Source organism: Zootoca vivipara, chromosome 6 (assembly GCF_963506605.1).
Source record: "Zootoca vivipara chromosome 6, rZooViv1.1, whole genome shotgun sequence".
NCBI classification, from domain to species: Eukaryota; Metazoa; Chordata; class Lepidosauria; order Squamata; family Lacertidae; genus Zootoca; species Zootoca vivipara.
In genome coordinates, this window is record NC_083281.1 from 74,170,163 (window position 1) to 74,191,300 (window position 21,138).

At 46.0% G+C, this 21,138-nt stretch overlaps 1 protein-coding gene across 1 annotated transcript in view; it reads right to left on the reverse strand.

The window, feature by feature from the left end:
• Positions 1-20,017, reverse strand: part of DNAJC11 (DnaJ heat shock protein family (Hsp40) member C11) — a 57,098-nt gene extending 37,081 nt beyond the window's left edge. The window contains exons 1-3 of the mRNA XM_035120202.2: positions 19,885-20,017; positions 5,969-6,098; positions 2,180-2,253 (exon numbers count right to left, since the gene is read on the reverse strand). Of these exons, the coding sequence (XP_034976093.2) occupies positions 2,180-2,253; positions 5,969-6,098; positions 19,885-19,959 (279 nt within the window). The 5' untranslated portion in view covers positions 19,960-20,017. The remainder of the gene's footprint in view (positions 1-2,179; positions 2,254-5,968; positions 6,099-19,884) is intronic.
• Between the last annotated feature and the right edge of the window lie 1,121 nt (positions 20,018-21,138).

Sequence of the window (21,138 nt, forward strand, 5' to 3'; positions counted from 1 at the left end):
TACTGGACCCGGAAAAGCGACGGAAATCGCTTGTGCGCACGCGCGTCACTTCCGGTGTACTTCCGGGTCTGAGGAGGCTTCTGCACATGCACACAAGCTATTTCCGATGCTTTCCAGGTCGGGAGTGTGCCAGAAATAGCATATGCGCATGGGCGCGCACAGCCGCACACTCCCGCGCCCGCTCCCCCACCCTCCGGCCCGCCACGCAATCGGCGCGACGGGCATCCGGCCCAAAGCCGGGTAAGTTTGGGGACCCCTGGTCTAGAGCAACCTTCTTTCTCTATTGGTTCCTCTCTGGGGCCTTTGCTATACAGGGCCCAAACTTCTTGACCAGACTAAACCAGCACTCTCAACTGGACTTCCCCTGTGCCCTTTTCTCTCTCCCTGATTGATGCTCCCTCCCTTTCCTCCCCCAAAGCTGCTATTTTTAAATAGTTAACTTTCAAATTCTGTACAACACTTAGCAATTTCAGGAACTTAGTCAATAATAATGATAGGTACCAGCCCAAATGCTCTCAAAGGCAGGGGGATCAAGTGTGAGTGGCTAAGCACCGCATAACAAATAAGCCATAATAGAGACCACCACCCCAGGCCCCTCACACACAGCCCTGGTGCTGCTCCACGCAAGACCCCTTCCTCACCACTTCCCTTTCACTAGCAACTATACCAACATTGACAGGAAAGAAGCAAAAGGCAAGAAAGCTTGAGGGCTCTGAGCACAGGAAGCTGCCTTATACTGAATCAGATCACTGGTCCACCTAACTCAGTACTGTCTACACCAGGGGGCAGCCAACTTTTTCAGCAGGGGGCGGCCCAGTCCCTCAGACCTTGTGGGGGGCCAGACTATATTTTGAAGAGGAAAAAAATGAACAAATTCCACAAATAACCCAGAGATACATTTTAAATAAAAGGACACATTCTACTCATGTAAAAACACGCTGATTCCTGACCGTCCGCGGGCCAGATTTAGAAGGCAATTGGGCCGGATCCAGCCCCCGGGCCTTAGTTTGCCTACCCATGGTCTACACCAATTGGCAGCGGTTCTCCAAAGTTTCAGGCAGCAGTCTCTCCCAGCCCTATCTGGAGATGCCAGGGATTGAACGTGGGCCCTTCTGCCTGCAAGGCAGATTCTCTCCCCCTGAGCTCCATCCCTTCCCCACAGAGAATACTGGCAGATGTTTTAAAAAGTAACACCAACTGCCTCCCCAGAGTGAAAGCTATTACTGAAGCAGGGCAGGATCTATATTAAACAATTCATCCTGCAGCTGCAGGAACACAGAACCAGCCTTGATGGTGGCTCCATAAAACAAGCTCTGCTGGTTAGGTTTGGCATCAGAGTATGAGTCATGCGATGAAGCTTGCTTTTATCTATGGGGCACTATAACAGTATAACATATCTGAGTGAATATGGAGGGAGGGTGTGTGTGCTTTGTGTACCTAACAATGAAGACAGTGAAGTCAACAGGTGTTTTTTATCACCATTAGATGTTAGGCTACGACCCTGATGAATGAGAACCTGAGCAGCCAACTCTGCCTTTAACCATGCTTTCAGTTTCTTAAAATGCTTGTTTTCGTATCCACTTTCCATCACACAGCTGAGGGAATATAGGCTGTTTAGGATGCATTTGCACGTAGGTGTGTAAAGTTGCCTCTTTGCACTCCTAACCAATGGTCAACTTCCTAGGATAACAGGGGGTGTGGGGGAATGATGCACTCTCTGTGGCCAAGCTCCTCTTCGGGGAGTTGGGAGCCTCTCTATCCACAGCACCGCATTTCCAGGCTCAGAGTGACTGCACCCCCAAACCAAGGGTAAAATGAAAGTTGCTTCAACACACTCAGTGGGGCAGAGGGAAAGAATGACCAATTGAGCAGTGGCGAGTTTTGATTTCTTCTGTTGTTTAAACACCACAGCATTGCCACACTGAAGAAACTCAAAAGTCACTTCTCAGTTAATGTTGGATCAGCTTGATGTCCAAGTTGAAGAGCAGGAAAGGATTTTCCACTGGATGGAGAAGGTCATCAACTGTCAGAGGTGAAAGCCTGAGCTTGTCCTGAGTAACATGGGCATAGGAGTCTTTGCATGCACCTGCAGTTTGTCACTTATAGCCCAGACAACACCAATGAAAGTGGCTCCGAGACTGAACAACTTGCAGGTCCTATCTGGCTGCAATGGTCTTACCTCCCATCCTTCCATTTCGAGGCCTCTCTTTCCATATATGTCATAGATGGCTCTCGTCTGTGGGTCACTGAGCACTGAAAATCAAAACCAAAACATGTTCAGAGCATGCAGCAGTCAAAGCAGAGTTCAGACAGAAGTACATGCACGTGCACACATGCACAAATATGCATACTCTCCAGCACCTTCCAAATACATTTTCAGGAAACCTAAAACCAAGCCACCAAGCACACATTCCACAAAGACAACGTGGCCACCTCAAGCTCACTGCCAAATATGCCTATGTGACACACCTCTTTGCAAACCTAGATTTACATTTTTAAATGCATGCACCTAGAAAACAAGCTGGGAGGCAGAACCTCTTCGCAGGAGAATGCCAATCGCGTTTCTAGAACAGATTTTTCAAAGCACAACTCTTGGAATGCAAAGGGTTGAGGATTTCCCCCTACACAAACATCACCCATTTCAAGGTCTCTGCTGGATTTCCCTCCCGCTCTTCAAGCGTGTTCCCATGCATCACAAGGCCTAATTAAGAACGGCTGTAAACGATTCCACCCACGTCCAAGCCTAATGGGAGGAAAGGAATGCTGACCATTCAGAAAACACCAGAACCAAATTTCTTTAGCTAATCTCTGGGATTTAATAAGAAATCATTTATTCACCATTTCACTTTAGCTTCCCTTTGGGCCAAACCGCTGGGCGACGCGGACTGCTGGTGCTGCAGTTTTTCTACTGGGGTGGGGGTAGAATCCTGCAAGCTCCTAATTCACTTAAGTTTCAGTTACTTCTCCCCAAATTTCAAAAAATGCTGCAAACAAACTATCAATAATTCAGACGCATGCAAGATTCATTCAACCAAACCCAGATAACAGAATATAATCAAAAGGGCAACAGTTTCAATGAAAGACAGAGCGGAAACACACACAGCCCATCTGCCTGTGACTGCAGAGCTGAGAATCTGGAGAGATTGCATTATCTTGACTATGCAGATTTATCACCCAACACACTCCAGAGTTTCCTGATGGCTATTAACATCTAATTTTTTTGGCAACAACCCCCACCCCCGGCAAACTGAGATAAGAGATAAGCTTTTACAGCAGATTGGGGAAAGTCTTTATTTCGGAGAGGAACATCTTCTTCTATACTTAGTTAAGTCTAATTATAGGAGAATTGCATGCCAAGCATAGCAAACAGCATCTCGAGTGAATTATAGCCCATACTTTCGCTGGTGGAAGAAATTCTCATCTCCCCTGTAATCCTTCATGGGAAGCAAAACCAGCCTGATGAGAAGCACTTACAGTTACGACTGCTTCAGATGACTATTTCAGTGCTGACACAGTTGGATTTTTTTTACATTTCCTTTCCACATCATGAACTTCTGTCTATTTTTTGTGCAGAGCAAAATAAGAAACAAAAACTAAAGAACACCCCCCCAATTCCCCTATTCTGCAATTACACATCATCCCTGCATCTGCCACCAAAAAAGCTCACCAAGGAATCTGGTACTCACAAGGCAGCTCTAGAAAGGAAAAAAGGATACAGTTGCACACAATTGGGAATCGGTGGGGTGGGAAGATTATGTTCTAATGCCAAGTGGAAATCTGGGTAGCCTTGGAGGGCTCCCCCAACCTCAGTTCTGCTGCCTGTCTAACAGAAAGATCTCACCTTGCAAAGGGTTCCAAGGCCCTTGCTGAGCATGCTTGGCTGACTGCTTACAACAGGGGTGTGGAATTGGATCTGAGCAGGGGACCAGAGCATTATCTCCCCTATCCTCTTGCAGCCCACACTTCAGCAGGAGGGTGCAGTCACCCAGTTGGTAACCACTGGCATGACATCAGGTGGCCCATTTTAGCTCATGTGGTTTGAAATCAAACCATTGCACTCTGCAAGCCCTGACCATAATCAGATCGCCAGAGCCTTCAAAATACTGTGTGTGATAGTGAGTGCTGATAACAGGCAGTGCCTGCAATCCCCTTTCTGGCCCACCTGCCAGAAATCACACAGGTTGCCAAGTTTAGGGCAGGTGGCAGTCATTCAGCCAGAAGAACCTCATGGACCATGTTTGATTTGCAGACCAGAGCCTCCCTGCCCGTGGCTTGCAGCAAATCCCAGAAGAGCAGACGTGCTAGTCCTGTTACAGTCAGCACAAACATGAATTCTGCAGCACCTTAAAGGCTTAAAGAGATCCGCTGAGGCACCAGCTTTTGTGGACTAGAGTCTGCTTGCCCACGCAAGGCTGCTATCAGCACCTATTGCACTGAACTCCAATTGGTGTGAAGACATGGAAGGGTGTAACAAGAAAAACAGTGTGGTGCAGCTGACAAAAGCACTGGACTTTAACCTTGCAATAGCCCTATAGTATGACATTTATGTTCCCTGCACCAAGCTGCTGGAAGGAAGGTGGGGTGCCAGAGAATATATAAATATACCTGTCTTTGGACTATACTTGTCCAGGGTTATAATCTTTAAACAGTGCTTTCGGCTTCATAAAAACTGTCCCAGGACCTCAGAAGGGGGCTTGGGAGATGAAGCCTCCCTTGGACCAGGGAGATATACTTTTGGTGTATAAACACACAGTTCTGGGTGGTCAAGAGAAAACCACATGATTCGAAGGGTGGTGTCCCTAGGAATCTGTCAAGCAACAGAGGGATTAGTACGGGCAGCGACTATTTTGTGTGTGTTCGATTGGCACGTGACCGCCAGTGTACATGCTTTTTCCAGCCCTTGAAGGGGGCAGAAGGGGGTGGGCTTATGCGCGCTCCACCAACGTGCGCAAAGACCCAGAATAAAACCCCTGTGCAAATGGGGAGTTGACCATATAGCAAGGGAACATGGCTGAAAGATCTCTGGGGAAAGTTGGTGTTTCCTCACCCTGCTTACTCCACGCTCTTGAGATTCAGCTGAAGATCGATCTCCTGGGAAATGCTGCTCCCTGGCCCACAGAGCAAAAAGTCCTCCACCAACTTGATGCATTCTGACACAGCCTGCCTCCTACCAACCATGTGTGTTGAGATTCTGCCCCATAATGACCAAATGCTGGCTCATGTGCTGTAGAGGATCACTGATCCTACATATGGAAGGCTCAGAGCTGCTGGATTGGCGAGTGGTATGAGGAAGGCAGCTGACTGTGCAAGTTAGCAGCATCTCTGTTCGAGCACTGCATGGCCCCACCAAGCTGAAAGCTAAAATATGGTGTCGGCTGCTGCACAGAGAAGTTAGACTGGAAGTTGCCTAGAGAAGCATGCTTCTTCAGTCTTACTCCTGGCTTTCTAGTCTAGTTTGCTACTAGAAAAGAGGATTGGCCTGCTCGCATTAAAAGGTGGTCACTTCAAAATCCTTCTCATAGAATGAGATTCCGTAGTCAGAATCTTTATTAGCTTGTTAGTGTATATCCTTGGGACCCCCCCCCCCAAAACCACATATATGTTCACTCATAGGAACATACTTAATTGGGCCAATGCTTCATCTACCTCAGTATGGACTACACTACACTGACTGGCAGCAGCTCTCTGGGGTTTCAGGCAGGTTTCTCTCCCAGCCCGACTTGAAGATGCCAGGATCCGAACCGGAGACCCTCCACATGTACTAGATGCTCTGCCACTGAGCTACAGCCCTTCCAACGACTCATTTGTCAAAAACTGATACTCCAGGTATTGATTCCCTCATATGAAAATGGCAAAAACCAGCTACTGCCTTTAACAGCAAAAAGACTCGCTGTCTGGATTCCAAGCTAGAAAATCCATTGGCAGCTGCTGAGCCGAGGATGGCTGTGAATCTCCAGCATCCACTGACCTTCATAAGCCTGATGGAGAAGGTTGAAGAGCTGCTCGGCCTGCCTCTTGAGCTCTGGGTCCCTGTGCTTGTCAGGATGGTAAAGCATACACAGCCTACGGTACGCGGCTTTCAGCTCTTCCTGAGAGGCCTGCGAGAAGAAAAGAAATCCAATTATAGCACAATCAATGCAGTTAAGCTGCTATCATCTCAAAAATCTGCCCAGAAACGGGAACCCATCAGACGCACTCCGGCGCGTTCTGTTCTGCAGATCGGGAAGCATAATGAAGCTGTGATTTGCTAGGACCGCTTCTCTTGGCATGGTGCAAGAAACCACCAGTCTGGGGCATTAATAATCATAATTTATGTAGCACAGTTCGAGCATTCAAAGCACTTACAATTATCTCAGTATTCCTTACAACAGCCTCCTAGAAGCTCAGCCAGCCAGTACTCTGGATAAAAGTGCCATCAACATGCATGGGGCTTTACAAAGCACAAGGCAACAGGGCTCTGCCCCGGGAAACATAAAATCTAAAATAATTGTGCTACTATAATGCTGTTCTTTTGTTTTATTCTAGTTTATAATTTAAAGCTGGTTTTATATCTTTGCAAGCCATTTTGCATGCACCTTGCAGGCTATAATTAACAATGATATATTATTATTATTATTATTTTATAATAATTTGAATAAGAGAGGAATGAAGGCAAAGGTAAACAGGAGAAAAATGTGCCTTTGCTTCAGTTGCACGTATTTAAGGTTTTGTTCCAAGTGGCAATGGAGATTCAGAAGTTGTGCTGGTTCAGGGGCCTCATAACCTTTATGGTCCTTGTACCACAGAAGAGGACACTGGAGGGGTAAGGGCCCTGTTTGAGACATGCTTGTGAACAGTCTCTTGCTTGTGGCAACTAAGATTAACCTCCAAAACTCCTAATGGATGCACCCAAGAGGCTTCATATAAATGTAAAACAGCATTGGGGACACGGGGACAAGATTATACCTTGTAGTGCATCACAGCATGAAGACTGTGGAGCTGAAACACAGTCTCTCAGTGCTACTCTCTGGAAAAGACCCTCTAGGTAGGAGTGGAACCAGTGTAAAACAGTGTCACCTGATACCCATCCCACAGAGCCAGTCCAGGAGGATGCCTTGGTCTAGTTACAGTATCAAAACCCGTGGAGTGAGACAAAGAAGCAGAAGCAGAAATGCATTCCCCCTGTTCTACTCTCTATACTGTACAGGTTACCCATCCACGTGACCAAGGCTGATTTAATTCCAAAACAGCACCTGAATGCAGAATGAAGTGGATTCAGGTACCGTATTTTTCCGTGTATAAGACAATGCTTTTTGCTAAAAAAATAAATAAGATGCAAAAATTGTGTGTCATCTTATACACGGATAGTGAATGCAGAGGTAGGACGTGCAATTAATGGCAGCAGCAAGAGATTGGCAGCGGTGATTGAGCAGCTGATTGGTGGCTGTGGCAACGCCTGCTGGCAATTGGCTGTGGCAATTGGAGGTTGTGGTGAGGCGGGCAGGTGATTGGCAGCTGCAGCAAGTGGGCTGTTGGTGGCAGTGAGTGGGCAGACAATTGGCGGCTGCAGCGAGGTGTGTGATTGGCAGTGGCTGTGGCAAGTGATCAGCAGTGGCGGGCAGGCGGGTGAGCGATTGGCAGAAGGGACCTCTCCTACTCCCCAAAAGAGCTAAAAAACTTAACTTCTTAATTTTGGGTTTTAAAAAGGGGTCGACTTATACATGGGGCCGTCTTATACACAAAAAAATACGGTAATGCCTCCAGGAACTCATTGCTAGGCCACCACCTTACCCAAGAAAGGGGTATTTATTATGGGTAGTAATTGTTATAAACCACAGGATCCAGGGTGGGTTTCTTCAGAAGTGGGTGCACCACCCACCACCTCCTTAAGGGGAGTGGCACCATTCCCCCATGTCAATAAGCCATCACCAAATCCTGGGCCCATCTGGTCAACCCTTCCTGATTCGCTTTCACTCGTCAGGATAGGCAGGGGTCAAGAGAGCAAGAAGCCGGTCACATCATTGCAAGAATGCTGCTTACATTATAAGGCCAAGTAAAGTGACACTGATTCCTCGGTGAAGGCACTGCATTGGACACTTCAACTAGAGTTGCAACAACAATAACATCTAAGGCGCTACAGCAGCGTTTCTCAACCGCTGTTCCGCGGCACACTACTGTGCTGCGAGACGCTGGCTGGTGTGCCGCGACGTGCGGCGACGAGAAGGGCGATTTGCAGAACTACCGTACCTATGTGCGGAGAACCTTCTCAGCATGGCTGCGTTTGAGCGCGCCCTTCACAAGATGGCGGCGATTCCTGTCATAACCCGCCTGCCTGCCCCGCCCGCACCACCACCACTCTCCGCTCTCTCTTTTATCTCTATGGTTCCTCCTCGAACGTCCCTTTGACTTAGTTGTCTATGGTCTTCCGCACCCAATCGAAAGCCGCCGAGCGCTCCCCCTCCCCTACTCACCATCTCTGCAGCCGCAACCTCAGCCCAGACCCCCCAGAGAGGAAAAAGCAGCAGAACCCCCAGTATCCCAACATGCACCGCAACCTCGGGACGGCCCAGCCGGGTTCGACGGGAGGAGCGGAGCCACGTGGAAATGAAACAATGCATTTTGTAATGCATAAAAATCACACAGGGACTCCATAGGTGCAAAGAGAAGAGCCTCTTTTGTCCAGCCAGCATCCAAACTGTCACTCTGTCAGGGAGTGAGCGGCCTCTTCGGCGAGGAGCACGTGCTGGCAGAGAAATCAGCGGCTTGTGAAGCCTTATTACAGGAGATTGCAACCAACACAGCAATTGGCAAGTGTTTCTTACAGTCATAATTATAGTCAATATAGGGCGGCACAGAGTTAATTTTTTTAACTTTTTTAATGGTGGTGTGCCGCGTGATTTTTTTCACGGAACAAGTGTGCCGTGGCCCAAAAAAGGTTGAGAAACACTGCACTACAGGGATGGGAGGAACACAGCAGAAGCCAGATTTGCTTCAAGGTGAAGGCAAGGGTGCAAACTCTGGAACTAAAGAATGCCTATTTGTTACAAAAGACCAAGCCAAATTCCTTGAAATTCACCATGATTACCCACATGAAGGTACAGGAGCAAAAGAGAGGCTTACGAGGTTGAATGATTAACTTGCAAAGATGGGGGCAGATCTTTTTTCAACACACAAATGCATTCTAACAATACAGTATACTTCCAAAGGCCTTCTGCCTGCTCCTTTTGATCAATGCAGAGGTTTCCCCAGCTGTTTAGCTCGGAAACAGAAGGTCAGGGTGCTTCACATATAAGGCTAATCCTCTCGCTCAAGAACAAACACAGAGCATCAGCAAAAAACTGCAGTTTTTAATACATAAAGTGGGATTTGAGTCATTTCTGGTGACAAACAGGAATTGAGAGATTTCTTCTGTTTCTTATTCATACGACTTGGTTCAATGACAAAGGAATTGGACAGACCTGCCTGGCTACTGAGAATGCATTGCCTGGTGAAGGAGTCATCCTTCCTGAGCAACTGCTGTCTCTTTCCACTCTCTTGGTTATTAGAATTAAAGTAGATGAGAAGGGAGTGGAATTTCGAGCTCGGCAATGACCTTCTTTAATCAAATTAGTGATAAATGGCTTAATGTGCTATTGATTAAGTAATAGAAATGAGCAGTTCCATTTTTCACAAATATCATGTTCAATAAAATGTTAGATTGGGCCTTTCATCATAAGTGAATCACTAAGGTCACTGGTTCAATATTTCAAGAGTGATAACCCCTCTCCAGCCACCGCAGAAAATACTGACAACATTTCAAATTCTAATGAGATACATGTCACTAATAATGATATTTTAAGTTACATTCTTATTACTTAAACTTGGGGCAAAATTAAGAGGCACGCCATCATGCTATTCGGGGGATTAAACTCATTCATTTCACATCTCAATCATCCAGTTACATCTTCGCAGCATGTAAATCTATTACAGATTAAATGGCCATATACTAGCAAATTGCCAGAGACAGGTTTTAGACGTCCTTCTCTTCCTCTTCCCCAGGCCCATAAAGTTTAGTGACCTATTATTCTCAGATTAGCCAGTGCTCTGAAGAGCTGAATTTGCCCTATAAGAAGCTGGGTACAAAATATGGAGACAAAGGCCTACAAAGGCAATGGAGAATTTCTCAATTTCAGCCCCAAAGTAAATTTAGTTATCTACCAGAACTGGCTTTTTAAAGCCCCCAGAGAGCTCTCTCTGCTGAGAGTCCCTCAAGCACTTAAGGGGAAAGGAAAAGGACACCTGGGCACGGCTTGTTGCAACTACAATCACCCTGCAACTTACATGCATTTAACTTGTGCGCATTCAGCTTTACAGACTTGGCAAAAAAATAGTAAAAGAGGTGGAAAAGAGGCAGGAAAAAAGACACTGGCAATCCCACCCACCACTGAACCTAATACGTTTTGACAATATGTGATTTTTGCTTCAGCTGTGATCCTGGGAATGTAACCTCGGTGTAAGTTATAGACTTACTGCAAGACAGCTGAAAATTCATCTCAAAACCAGCCTTCCCAACCTGATACCTTTTGGAAAACAACTCCAATAAGCATGGCCTTGCTACCTAGGGCTGATGGGAGTTGTAGTCCAAAGCATCTGATTGACTTCAGGTTGAGGAAGACTTTTTAGAAGTATATGTATCAGCCAGTTTATCTGTTCCACTAGGGTAAGATTTGAGGGAGGAAGAAGCAGGGCTATGCTGAGTCTGGGTCACCTAAGTGGCTCACAGTGGGATCTATGGAGAAAATGGTTGCATTCTGAGACATAGTCAAAACAGAGCACTGGAACAAACACAGCTTCAACGACAATGGCATCTCAAGCACATCCACATCATGCAATCATAAGAGGGGAAATAAAGTGGCATACTACTTAGAAACACTGTTATAGGACAGGAGGGGAATCAAATCACAGGTACTCCGTTGTAGAGGGAGTCATACATCAGAACAAGCACCTCTGAAGGTCATTTTGCTAACTATCAGCAGCAAGTTGAATGCCCTGACACAGCTTTAATCAACAGTCATTGGCACACTGTCTGGCAAATCACTGGGCATTGCTCCTTGCCTTTCTCAATGCAGCAAGCATCTTCTCGCAGGGCGCATGCTTGTACAGTCATACCTCGGATTACAGGCACTTCAGGTTGCGCGTTTTCGGGTTGCTCACCGCACCGAACCCAAGTACCGGAACGGGTTACTTCCAGGTTTTGGCACTCACGCATGAGCAAAAGCACTAAATTGCGCTTTGCGCATGAGCGCCGAATCACAACCCCCACGTGCGCAGACGTGGCACTGCGGGTTGCAAACGCTGCAGGTTGCAAACGTGCCTCCCGCATGGATCACGTTCACAACCTGAGCATCCACTGTAGTTCACAAGAGCCTCGTGCTTTGCAGCAATAACAGGCTCCATGTCCTTAATGCCAGCCTCAAGCCAGTCAGGGATCTGCTGCTCTCTTTTGCCAAGAGGAATAGCTGTGTTGTAGGTTGCCTCTTTGATGTGGTTTCACCTTACGTCAATGCTGTCTCTAGAGTAGTTCAGTAGTGCTTGTTCAACAGAATCAGAGCAGCACTCACAAAGTTTGGGTATGACTGTTCTGGCAATGCTGTATAGGTCCTCTTCGGCTGAATAAGGATCTTCTCACCACCAGGGAGTGTTCCGTGTCACTGTCGACACTCTGGTGCTCCATGTGACACCAACATAGCTCAGTGTCAATTGCCTGGTGACAATCAAGTCCAGCTGGTGCCAGTGGCCTGACCTTGGAGGTCTCCAGGACACTGGCTGTTTTGCCTTGGTAGAGAAGAATTTGCTCGTGAAGCAGAGGCTATGGTATGAGCACAGCTCGAGCAGCCTTTGACAGTTCACATTCATGCTGCCAATACCAAAGGGGTCTATGCAGTTGTCCCATGTGTGACCTTCGTTTCCGATTCTGGCATTAAAATCTCCCAGCATAAATAGGTGTTATCAGGCTGGGACCCGGCTGGCAGCTTGGGTCTAGTGCAGGCATGCCCAAACCTGGCCCTCTTGATGTTTTGGGACAACTCCCATCATCCCTAGCTAACAGGACCAGTGGTCAGGGATGATGGGAATTGTAGCCCCAAAACATCTGGAGGGTCGAGTTTGGCCATGTCTGGTCTAGTGCCTTATAGAACTGGAACTTGATCTGTATATCAGAGCATAAAGTGGAAGTGTAAATGCTTGAGAAGTTAACTGGACCAGGGTGGTTGAGAGACAGAGAGGAAGTCCTCAGTCGGCAATTCTATCATAGACAAAAGTGAGTTTCTCACAGCAATGCTTATACAGTCATACCTCGGTTTAAGTACGCTTCGGTTTGACTACTTTCAGTTTAAGTACTCCGCGGACCCGTCTGGAACGGATTAATCCACTCTCCATTACTTTCAATAGGAAAGTTGGCTTCAGGCTAAGTACGCTTCAGGTTAAGTACTCAGCGGACCGTCTGGAACGGATTAATCCACTTTCCATTACTTTCAATGAGAAAGTTCGCTTCAGGTTAAGTACGCTTCAGGTTAAGTACAGACTTCCGGAACCAATTGTGTACTTAAACCGAGATACCACTGTAGCTTGAATTGGTGGTTCTTCTGAGGCCCCCCTCCCAGAAGGTGTGTTTCTTCTCTGCCATTAAACATGAGTCTGGGCTCCTGTAGAGTGACAATGTCATTGTTGAGTGTTTTCAGCTCACAGTCAATGATGGTCATCTTCCATGAGTCACTGACTTGCAGCAGACCAGTGGGCAAGCCAGGACACAGGGCCATGATGTTCCAGCTTCCTAGGTGTAAGGGGAGTTTCTTTTGTTTGTTGTCTGGTGCAGTGGTTTGATCCACTCACCAAGTGATACTCTGAGCTCTAAGCACCCATTGATGCAGGCAGACAGTGGTGGGTCAGCACCTTATTGACTGGAGGCTGCCTGGCTTCAGATGTTAGAAGTGTTAGATGTTAGAAAAGTGTTAGAAACCGAGATATGAAAGCTAGGAGCTAAATGGTACCTTAAACCTAGGTCATGGGCGTAACAACAGAATCTCTTGGCGCACTTTTTTATAACAAGAATAAAGGTAAAGGGACCCCTGACCATTAGGTCCAGTCGTGACCGACTCTGGGGTCGCGCGCTCATCTCGCATTATTGGCCGAGGGAGCTGGCGTATAGCTTCCAGGTCATGTGGCCAGCATGACAAAGCCGCTTCTGGCAAACCAGAGCAGCACATGGAAACGCCGTTTACCTTCCCGCTGTAGCGGTTCCTATTTATCTACTTGCATTTTGACGTGCTTTCGAACTGCTAGGTTGGCAGGAGCTGGGACCGAGCAACGGGAGCTCACCCCGTCACAGGGATTCGAACCGCCGACCTTCTGATCAGCAAGCCCTAGGCTCAGTGGTTTAACCACAGCACCACCTGGGTCCCTTGGTTGGTCTCTAACAAGAATACAAAGCTGAAAATGAATGAACTGCAGCTAAAATATTATGCTCATTTTTTACATGGCCTATCTAGTCCTTCCCCTGCCCACCCCCCTAATATTCTTAAGAGGGTCTCTTCTCCAGTCTTCAAAGAGTAGCTGGAACTCCACCCTGCAGTTTTAATCTGAAATCTTAGGCGCAGTATTGCACCCAGAGCTCAGAAACTGCTCACGCTATTGAAATTCCATCGCAAACTGCACCTAGAACAATGGGAGTTTTGAATGCTGGGTGGGCAGTAGCTGACCAGTGAGACACAATAATTTCTCCCACTGATTAAAGCAACACCTGCCCCCACTACATTCCTTAGACTACAAAAGAGCATGATGGCTCCTAAACTGAGGCTTATTAAGACCCCAGAAGTTACTTGAGAGGCTGATGTCGAATAACTGGTTTGCAAAAATGCTACAGATTAACAAAATGATCACTTGGAATGTGGACTGTTTTCTTTTTAAGGCTTTCAGGGAAAGAGAAGCAATTACCTTCTTAAATCCCTTCCCCAAAGTCATCCTTCTGAGCTGGAATCGCCTGGAAGTTGTACCTTGGTTCGGCCTTGATTTATGAGCTACCCAATTAAATGATCTGTCATAATACTCTTACATTTTGAAAGGACAATGACAAGTCCCATTTCTCAGTTCACATATATTTCACGTTTTCATCTCTGTTGGCAAATCACCTGGGAATCATGGAAATGAGTCCTCCCCGCTTCGCTACCACCACCACCACCACTGCCTTTTCCATTTAATAAATGTGGTTTGTTTTTCTTGTGTTCTAAATGGAAACAAAATTAACAACTATACGAAACATCACATTGACAAAATGTTTTGCCTATAAATCATCAGGAACACAGATAGCATTCTGGGAACTGGCATTTTTTCTTGGTATTTATATAAAGGTTTTTAAACTGGCCTTTTAGGGTACAGTATAGTCCTTCTAAAGTGTATCAGAAAGATTCGTTCATAAAAATCACCTTTTGTTTGTATACCAAGCTATTCACCAGTTAATGAGCAAGTAAAGTTCAAGGAAGCGCTAGCCCTGTCGCCTGAAGCAATGGAGAACAAGTCGTGAAGACCACTATCACCTCTCCCTGCCCTTCATCTTCTCTTCCCAAAGCTCTTTCATCCAAACCCATCAGCATCCAGTTCACCCTCCCTCTGACATCCTCTACTTTGTCAAGTGCAAAACAGAGCTGAACTATTATTTTTCATGATCTGGACACTCTGCTTCTGTTATCACAGCTTAAGGATGCATTAGCTATTTCAGCAGCCATGCTTCACTGCTGATTCATGTTCAGCTTGTGATCAACTAAAGACATTAAGATGCTTTTCACGTATACCACTGCAAAGCCAAGTCCCCCTATTCTGTACCTTTGCCTTTGATACTTTGCACCTAGTTGCAGGACTTGACATTTATCTCTGTTGAGTTTCATCTTGCTGGTTTCTGCACAAGTGTTCCAGCCTGCCAAGATAATTTTGAATCTTGATTTTGTCTCCTGCAGCGTTATCTATTCCTCCTGTTTTTGTGTCACTTGCAAATATGATAAGCATTCTCTGCTCCTTCAGCCAAGTTGTTTATAAAAAAATGTTCAACAGAACAATGCCTAGGACAGAGTCTTATGGCCTCACTTAACTTGCATGACAGCCCTCCCCACCTTCTCACTATATATAAGCATCTGGTGACTTCTGTTTCAGTGTATCTGAAGAAGTGTGCATGCACATGAAAGCTCATACCAATGACAAACTTAGTTGGTCTCTAAGGTGCTGCTGGAAGGAATTTTTTTAATTTTGTTTTGACTACATCAGACCAACACGGCTACCTACCTGTAACTAGCCCTAATAATGACTGCTGTTGTGAAAGCAAAGTAGAAAGCAGTTTAAGAAATGTATGTAATAGGCAGCACCCTTGCCATGCACTGTTTTAGTCTCAATGCAAGTTAAGCATAAAAACAAAACAAAAAAACAATTGCCAAAGTTTAGGCAGGGAGGAGGGAGTTTTTCCTACTGCCACTGAAACCTATCAATATATACCCAAGAAAAGAACTGGTAGCTAATAGGCACCATGGAATAATAATGGCACAAGAACAAAACCATTGCCAGAGATTCCAACAACATTAAGTTCTCCTTTAAAACAAGCTTCTAATCTAGTGCATTTTTATCAAAAACATGATTAAGTTGGATTTGACCTATGAACCACAGCATCACATTGTGTCAGTCTTTAAAGTGCTATGGCTGCAATTTTTCTTGCAATCTGGGTACAACTTTAGAATCAACCCATATTAGATGGGTACGCTACTATCAAAATAGCTTGAGAGAGAAGAAAGCAATCTTACAAAAAAAAAAAGAGGAAAGCAGCCTAACAGCCGTCTTACACACTCAACTCTGTGATTGTTTTCATTTCATTTCTGCTTCCATAGCACCAGGGAGTCAATCTGGTCTGTGGCACTGGAGTCTCCAACCAACCCCTTTCCCCACTCCAACTTCCATGTGCTCAGCATAAGCACCTGTTGTTTCTTGACCATTTCCTCACCTGGCAAAATCTCATAAATGATACTGAGGGATGGATACAAGCAGCTACTAAAGGACACCACACTGGCATGGTACATTGCCCTACCAGCACTGTCCCTCTACAGCGTTAAAGGCCCCGTCCACAAGGAAATGCTGATAGCTTAGGAGGGAGATGCCAACATCCATCTCTCTCTTGTCCCCATTCTATGTAAATCCTGCAAACCTTTTACTCTGGTAGCAGTCTCATGGCAGAGAATATGGAAGCACACAAAGTACTAAAAATAAAATAATGTAAGTTATGCACAACAACAGAAATCACAGAGATATTCTGGGACAATATAGCTAGGCTCATGCCAAACCCAAAGGCAAAGTATGCTATAAACCACAGTGTATGGGTGCTGAAGTATTCCTCCAATTTTCCTAGTGAGACTGAATAGAGGTGGTGGCACTGAACACGTATGGTCGTACGACCTAGCAGCCCAAGGTCACACCAGCACTGTACTCTTCAAATTGTGAGGAGTTGCCATAAAATATGAAGGAAACAAAAGCATCCCTTGTACAAGAGCCAGTGTAGGAAATGGTTGCTGTAGAGGCTTGCTGGGGCTTGAGCATGCAGCAGATGGTCAAAGGAAATTCATTGAAAGTGGCCGTTTAGACAGTTTGCTTGAACTGCTCAGTTCATAAAATGTTTATTACCTTCTCCTATGGTTTTCTGGAACACTGCCTGTGATAATATCTGGATGGCTGAAAGACCATGGTTTTATTGCATCCAGCGAACCCAACCTCAGGCCATTTCTGTCTGGCCCATGCATTTCTACATTCTATCCTCTTTCCAAGGTAGTGCATTCATGGCAATGTAAACTTTCCAGAGCTCTGTAGAAGCTGACCCTTATAGCTTTCCCAGAGAAGCAAGCTGACACATAGACTGGGTTCTGAGAGATGAGGTTCCCATTTATGTTCTCAATAACAAAGGGGCAATGATGAAAGGGAGCCACAAGCTTGGGCTTTTCATCACTTCTTTCTTCTTTCCAAAAGAATGCAGTGGTCTTTGGGGAATATTTCTCAAAGTCAAGATGGCTGCCATTATAATCTTTATTGTGGTGAAAATGCAAATGACATGAAGTTGCCTCCCCACTGTGTAGGGAGGAGAGGGAGGGGATGGACAGGCATATTTCATTCTCTTTGAAGGAAATTCTCTGCAAGATTTTTACTAGTTTTACAAACCTCTATGAAGCTTTTCAGCTGTTTATGGCTCAGATATAACGAGCCCTTAATTTAAATCCCCAGAATATGAACCATCCCTCAATGCTGTTTATGACAAACTAAAAGTGTTGAAGCCTCTCCAGTGATATAATGAATGTTTGTGCTAAGGTGGGGAATGCTTAAAATTAGCAAGAAATCCTAGACATGTTCACACGTATTTCAACTGGAGAAGTATTTCTGAATTGCCCAAATGAAGTCCCATTCCCCAGTGGGAAGCAGAGATTCCTAGTGTTACCTGGGATGCCTTCAGTGGCAGCAGTTCCTGTTACCCCATTCCTCTTACGGTATTTTTCTTGTTATCTCAGGCTGTTTGCCTTGTAATTTCCTGCCTGGTTGATCTCCACCTCACCCTCATATTCTCTATTGGGTGAGTTAGAAATGGGAAATCCCTGGCTATTGGATCATTTCTATTTACCGTAAATAAATACAAATCTTAACACCAGCAAGCACATGTGATAATTAACAGATCTAAAGTCATAGCGTGGAACACAATGAAAATGGCAAATAGGGTAACCAAATGAAGGAGCTGCAGTAACTCCATCACAAAGGTGGAGACATTTGGAACATTTGGTCTGGTGAAAAAATGTGAGTAAGAGGGAACATGATAGAGGTGTAAAAGAACAGAGAGAAAAATAAACTATTCCTCTCTCATAACACTAGAACTCATGAATAGCCATTGAAGCTGACTGCTGGAAGATTTGGGAAAGATAAAATAAAGTACTTCTTCATGCAGCACATAGTTAAAGTATGCAATTGGCTTTCAGAGGAGAAAGTGATGGCCACCAATTTGGATGGCTTTAAAAGAGGATTGGACAAATTCATTGAGGAGAAGACTATCAATGGCTACTAGCCATGATGTCTATACTTTGCCTTCTCAGATGGAAGGCTGAAAACCACAGGAGGTGAGAATGCTCTTGTGCTGGAGTCCTGCTTGATGGCTTCCCATTGGGGAATCTGTTTGGTCACTGTGAGAACAGGATGCTGGACTCAATGGGCCTGATCCATTTTAAGAAGGACTTAACAAAGTGGAGGAAGTGACTGCCAGGTGGAGGGATGTCAGGGAAACAAATCCTATGAGGAAGTTTAAAGACTGGAGAACAGAAGATGAGACATGACAGTGCTTCGCATATCTATCATACAGCAGATGGAGCAGGCTTGCTTACTGTTACCTTTAGAGGCCAGGACTAGAACCAAGGGGTGGAAATTGGATATTAGACAGGATGGTTCTACTCTGCCTCTATGGTTGGATGTAGCATGCTGGGAATTACAAAGGAGAGTGCTTTCATTGTACTCAGGTCTTGCTTGTGACCTTGCTATAGGCATGGTATGGTATGAGTTACTAACCCTGACGGTTATGTTCTACCTCCACTGTTGGGAGGCAGTAATGCTTCTGAGTACCAATTGCTGGAAACCACAGGCAGAAAGTGTTTTCTTGTGCTCAGGTCCTGCTTATGGGCTTCTCACATTCATCTGGTTGCCATTGGTGAGAACAGGATGCTAGACTACATGGGCCATTGTGTGATTTTGGAGCATTCAGAGTCCTTGCCATACATTTTCCCCTATAAATCCACACAGCAGCTTTGTAAAATAGGCTGGTGTGATTATTCCCATGTTGCAGTGAGGTGACTGTGGACAAGCATGGCTTGTCTTGGGTCACATAGTGACTTCATGACTTTGAAACTGATGGAGGCTAAGGCTATCAATGGCTACTAGGCACAATGACTATGCTCAGCCTTCATGGTCAGAAGCAGTAATACTTCTTAATACCACTTTATGGGAATCACAAGTGCCGAGAATGCTGCTGAAGCTGCTTTGAACAACTATGTTAATACAATACAATGCACACTGTTTAAATTCATAACTCATATTAACAACCTTTCCTTGCTGTTGTTTTTAAAAATAAATTTTAATAGCAACCAAATGTAGAAATTGCATTTGTGTCTCTCTTATGAGGAAAGCTTGCAGTGGTTGGGAAACTTCAGCTTAGAGAAAAGGCAAGCAAGAGAAGACATTTATAAAATTTTGGAGAAAGTAGATAAAAGTTTTCCCTCCTCTCTCATGACACCAGAACACGAGAACTTCCAATGAAGCTGAATGTGTGAAGAAGATGCGTGACAGATACAATAAATGACTTCTTTATGCAGTGCACAGTTTTACTATGGAGCTGCCTCCCGCAGGAGGGGATAATGGCCAACTTGGATGGATTTCACAGAGGATCCGACAAATGCATGGAGGAGAGGGCTGTCACTGGCTACTAGCCACGATGGCTATGCTCTGCCTTTGTGGAGCTGCAATGCTTCTGAATACCAGTTGCTGGAAGCCACAGGAGAGGGGAGAGTTGCTCCTGTTGCATTCAGGTCCTGCTGGCAGGTTTCCCACTGAGGCACCTGGTTGCCCACTGCGGGAACAAGACGATGGGCTACAATGTGGCCGGCCCTAAGCCGCCCTAGCCTGGCGCTCCTGCTGCTGGGCCTGTCCTGCGTCCTTCGCAGGTGCCCATTCTGTGTCCCGCCCCTCCCCCGCTTCTCCCCTCAGTGATTCGCCGGCTCCGCCTCTCCTACCCAGGCCTCTCCTCCCCCCCCCCGAGCGGCTTGTGAAGGCCGGCCGCCTCCGTCACCGACACCACCGCCCCCACCGCCGGCGCCTCACCTCCCGCCGCACGTTCAGCAGCGAGTAATAGTCCTCGTTGTCCGGCGCCTCATCCACTGACGAGGCCGCCGCCATCTTGCCGACCTCTCACCCGCACTCGCGCATGCGCTGACGTGGCGGCTGCAGCCGGCCGCCCGCCATCCTGCCCGCTCTAGGAAAGAGGAAAGCTAAGGAGTCCTCTTGGCTGCAGCGCCCCCTGCAGACACGCCTTTAGAAAAAGGTGGCAGGGAATGGAAAGGGGGAAAACGCAAGACAGCGGCGGGAGGGCACAAGGTCGGGCGACGAGGAGGACCGCATGCGCAGAAGAGGGAAACGGGGGGGGGGAATCAGCGGCTCCTGAGAGAGCTTTTGAAGAGACCCCCGCGTGGATCTCGGCGCGCATGCGCATCGCCCCAATTGCTCTATGGCTTTTATTGGAAAGCGACGTACCGCCCTCTGGTGGGCGGGGATATTTGTAGCCCCACCTCCCTCAGACTCAAACTGCAGGGAGGGTGTTAAGTATAGTATTAAGCAGTTTGGGAAAACATTCTAACAAAATACATTAATCGGCTATGGAAAATGAAGCATCAGTGATACAGCCCAGTCAGTAACCGGGGATCTCTTCTGTAGCAGTTAATTAATGTGAATAATAATATTCATGATTTAAAAGATTTAAATATTCGGTAATAATAATTATAATTATAATCAGGATCCTTTCCACTTTGGTGGTAAGATGCAGCCCTGTGTTGGGGAGAGGATAGTCTGGTGTGCACAGTGTTGTAACATACTCAAGAAACCCACACACTTTGTTCCGTATTGATAAATCCTTTGAAACTACCCGTGCCTGTTCTATATACACATCCCTAATAATTTACACCTTCTACAATCGTCACTTCACATGTCTAAGTGTGGGGGTGGGGCGGCGGCATAAATCCGTCTCTTTGCCATCCTTTTAAATGCTGAATATCGTATACATTTCAAAAGGTGGTTAAAGTGTTTTAGGGTATATCTACACTGCAAACTGACCAGGTTTATATCAATTTCAATGTTATGGCTTGCTGTAAAGAGTCCTGAATTTTGTTGAGATCCGTGATATAGATCTTTTGAAGATCCCGTCGGAAGAAGATATGTGATGGACCAGGATCAGACTAAACTAAAGGGCATCAAGCATCAATCCTGTTACCAGGAGTGGGTAGAGTCCAGGATGCCTGCAAGCAAGTCTGGCTGTTGTCCCTCAGTGTTGGGCATTGTAAAGTGTTCTGAACTCCCATGGCT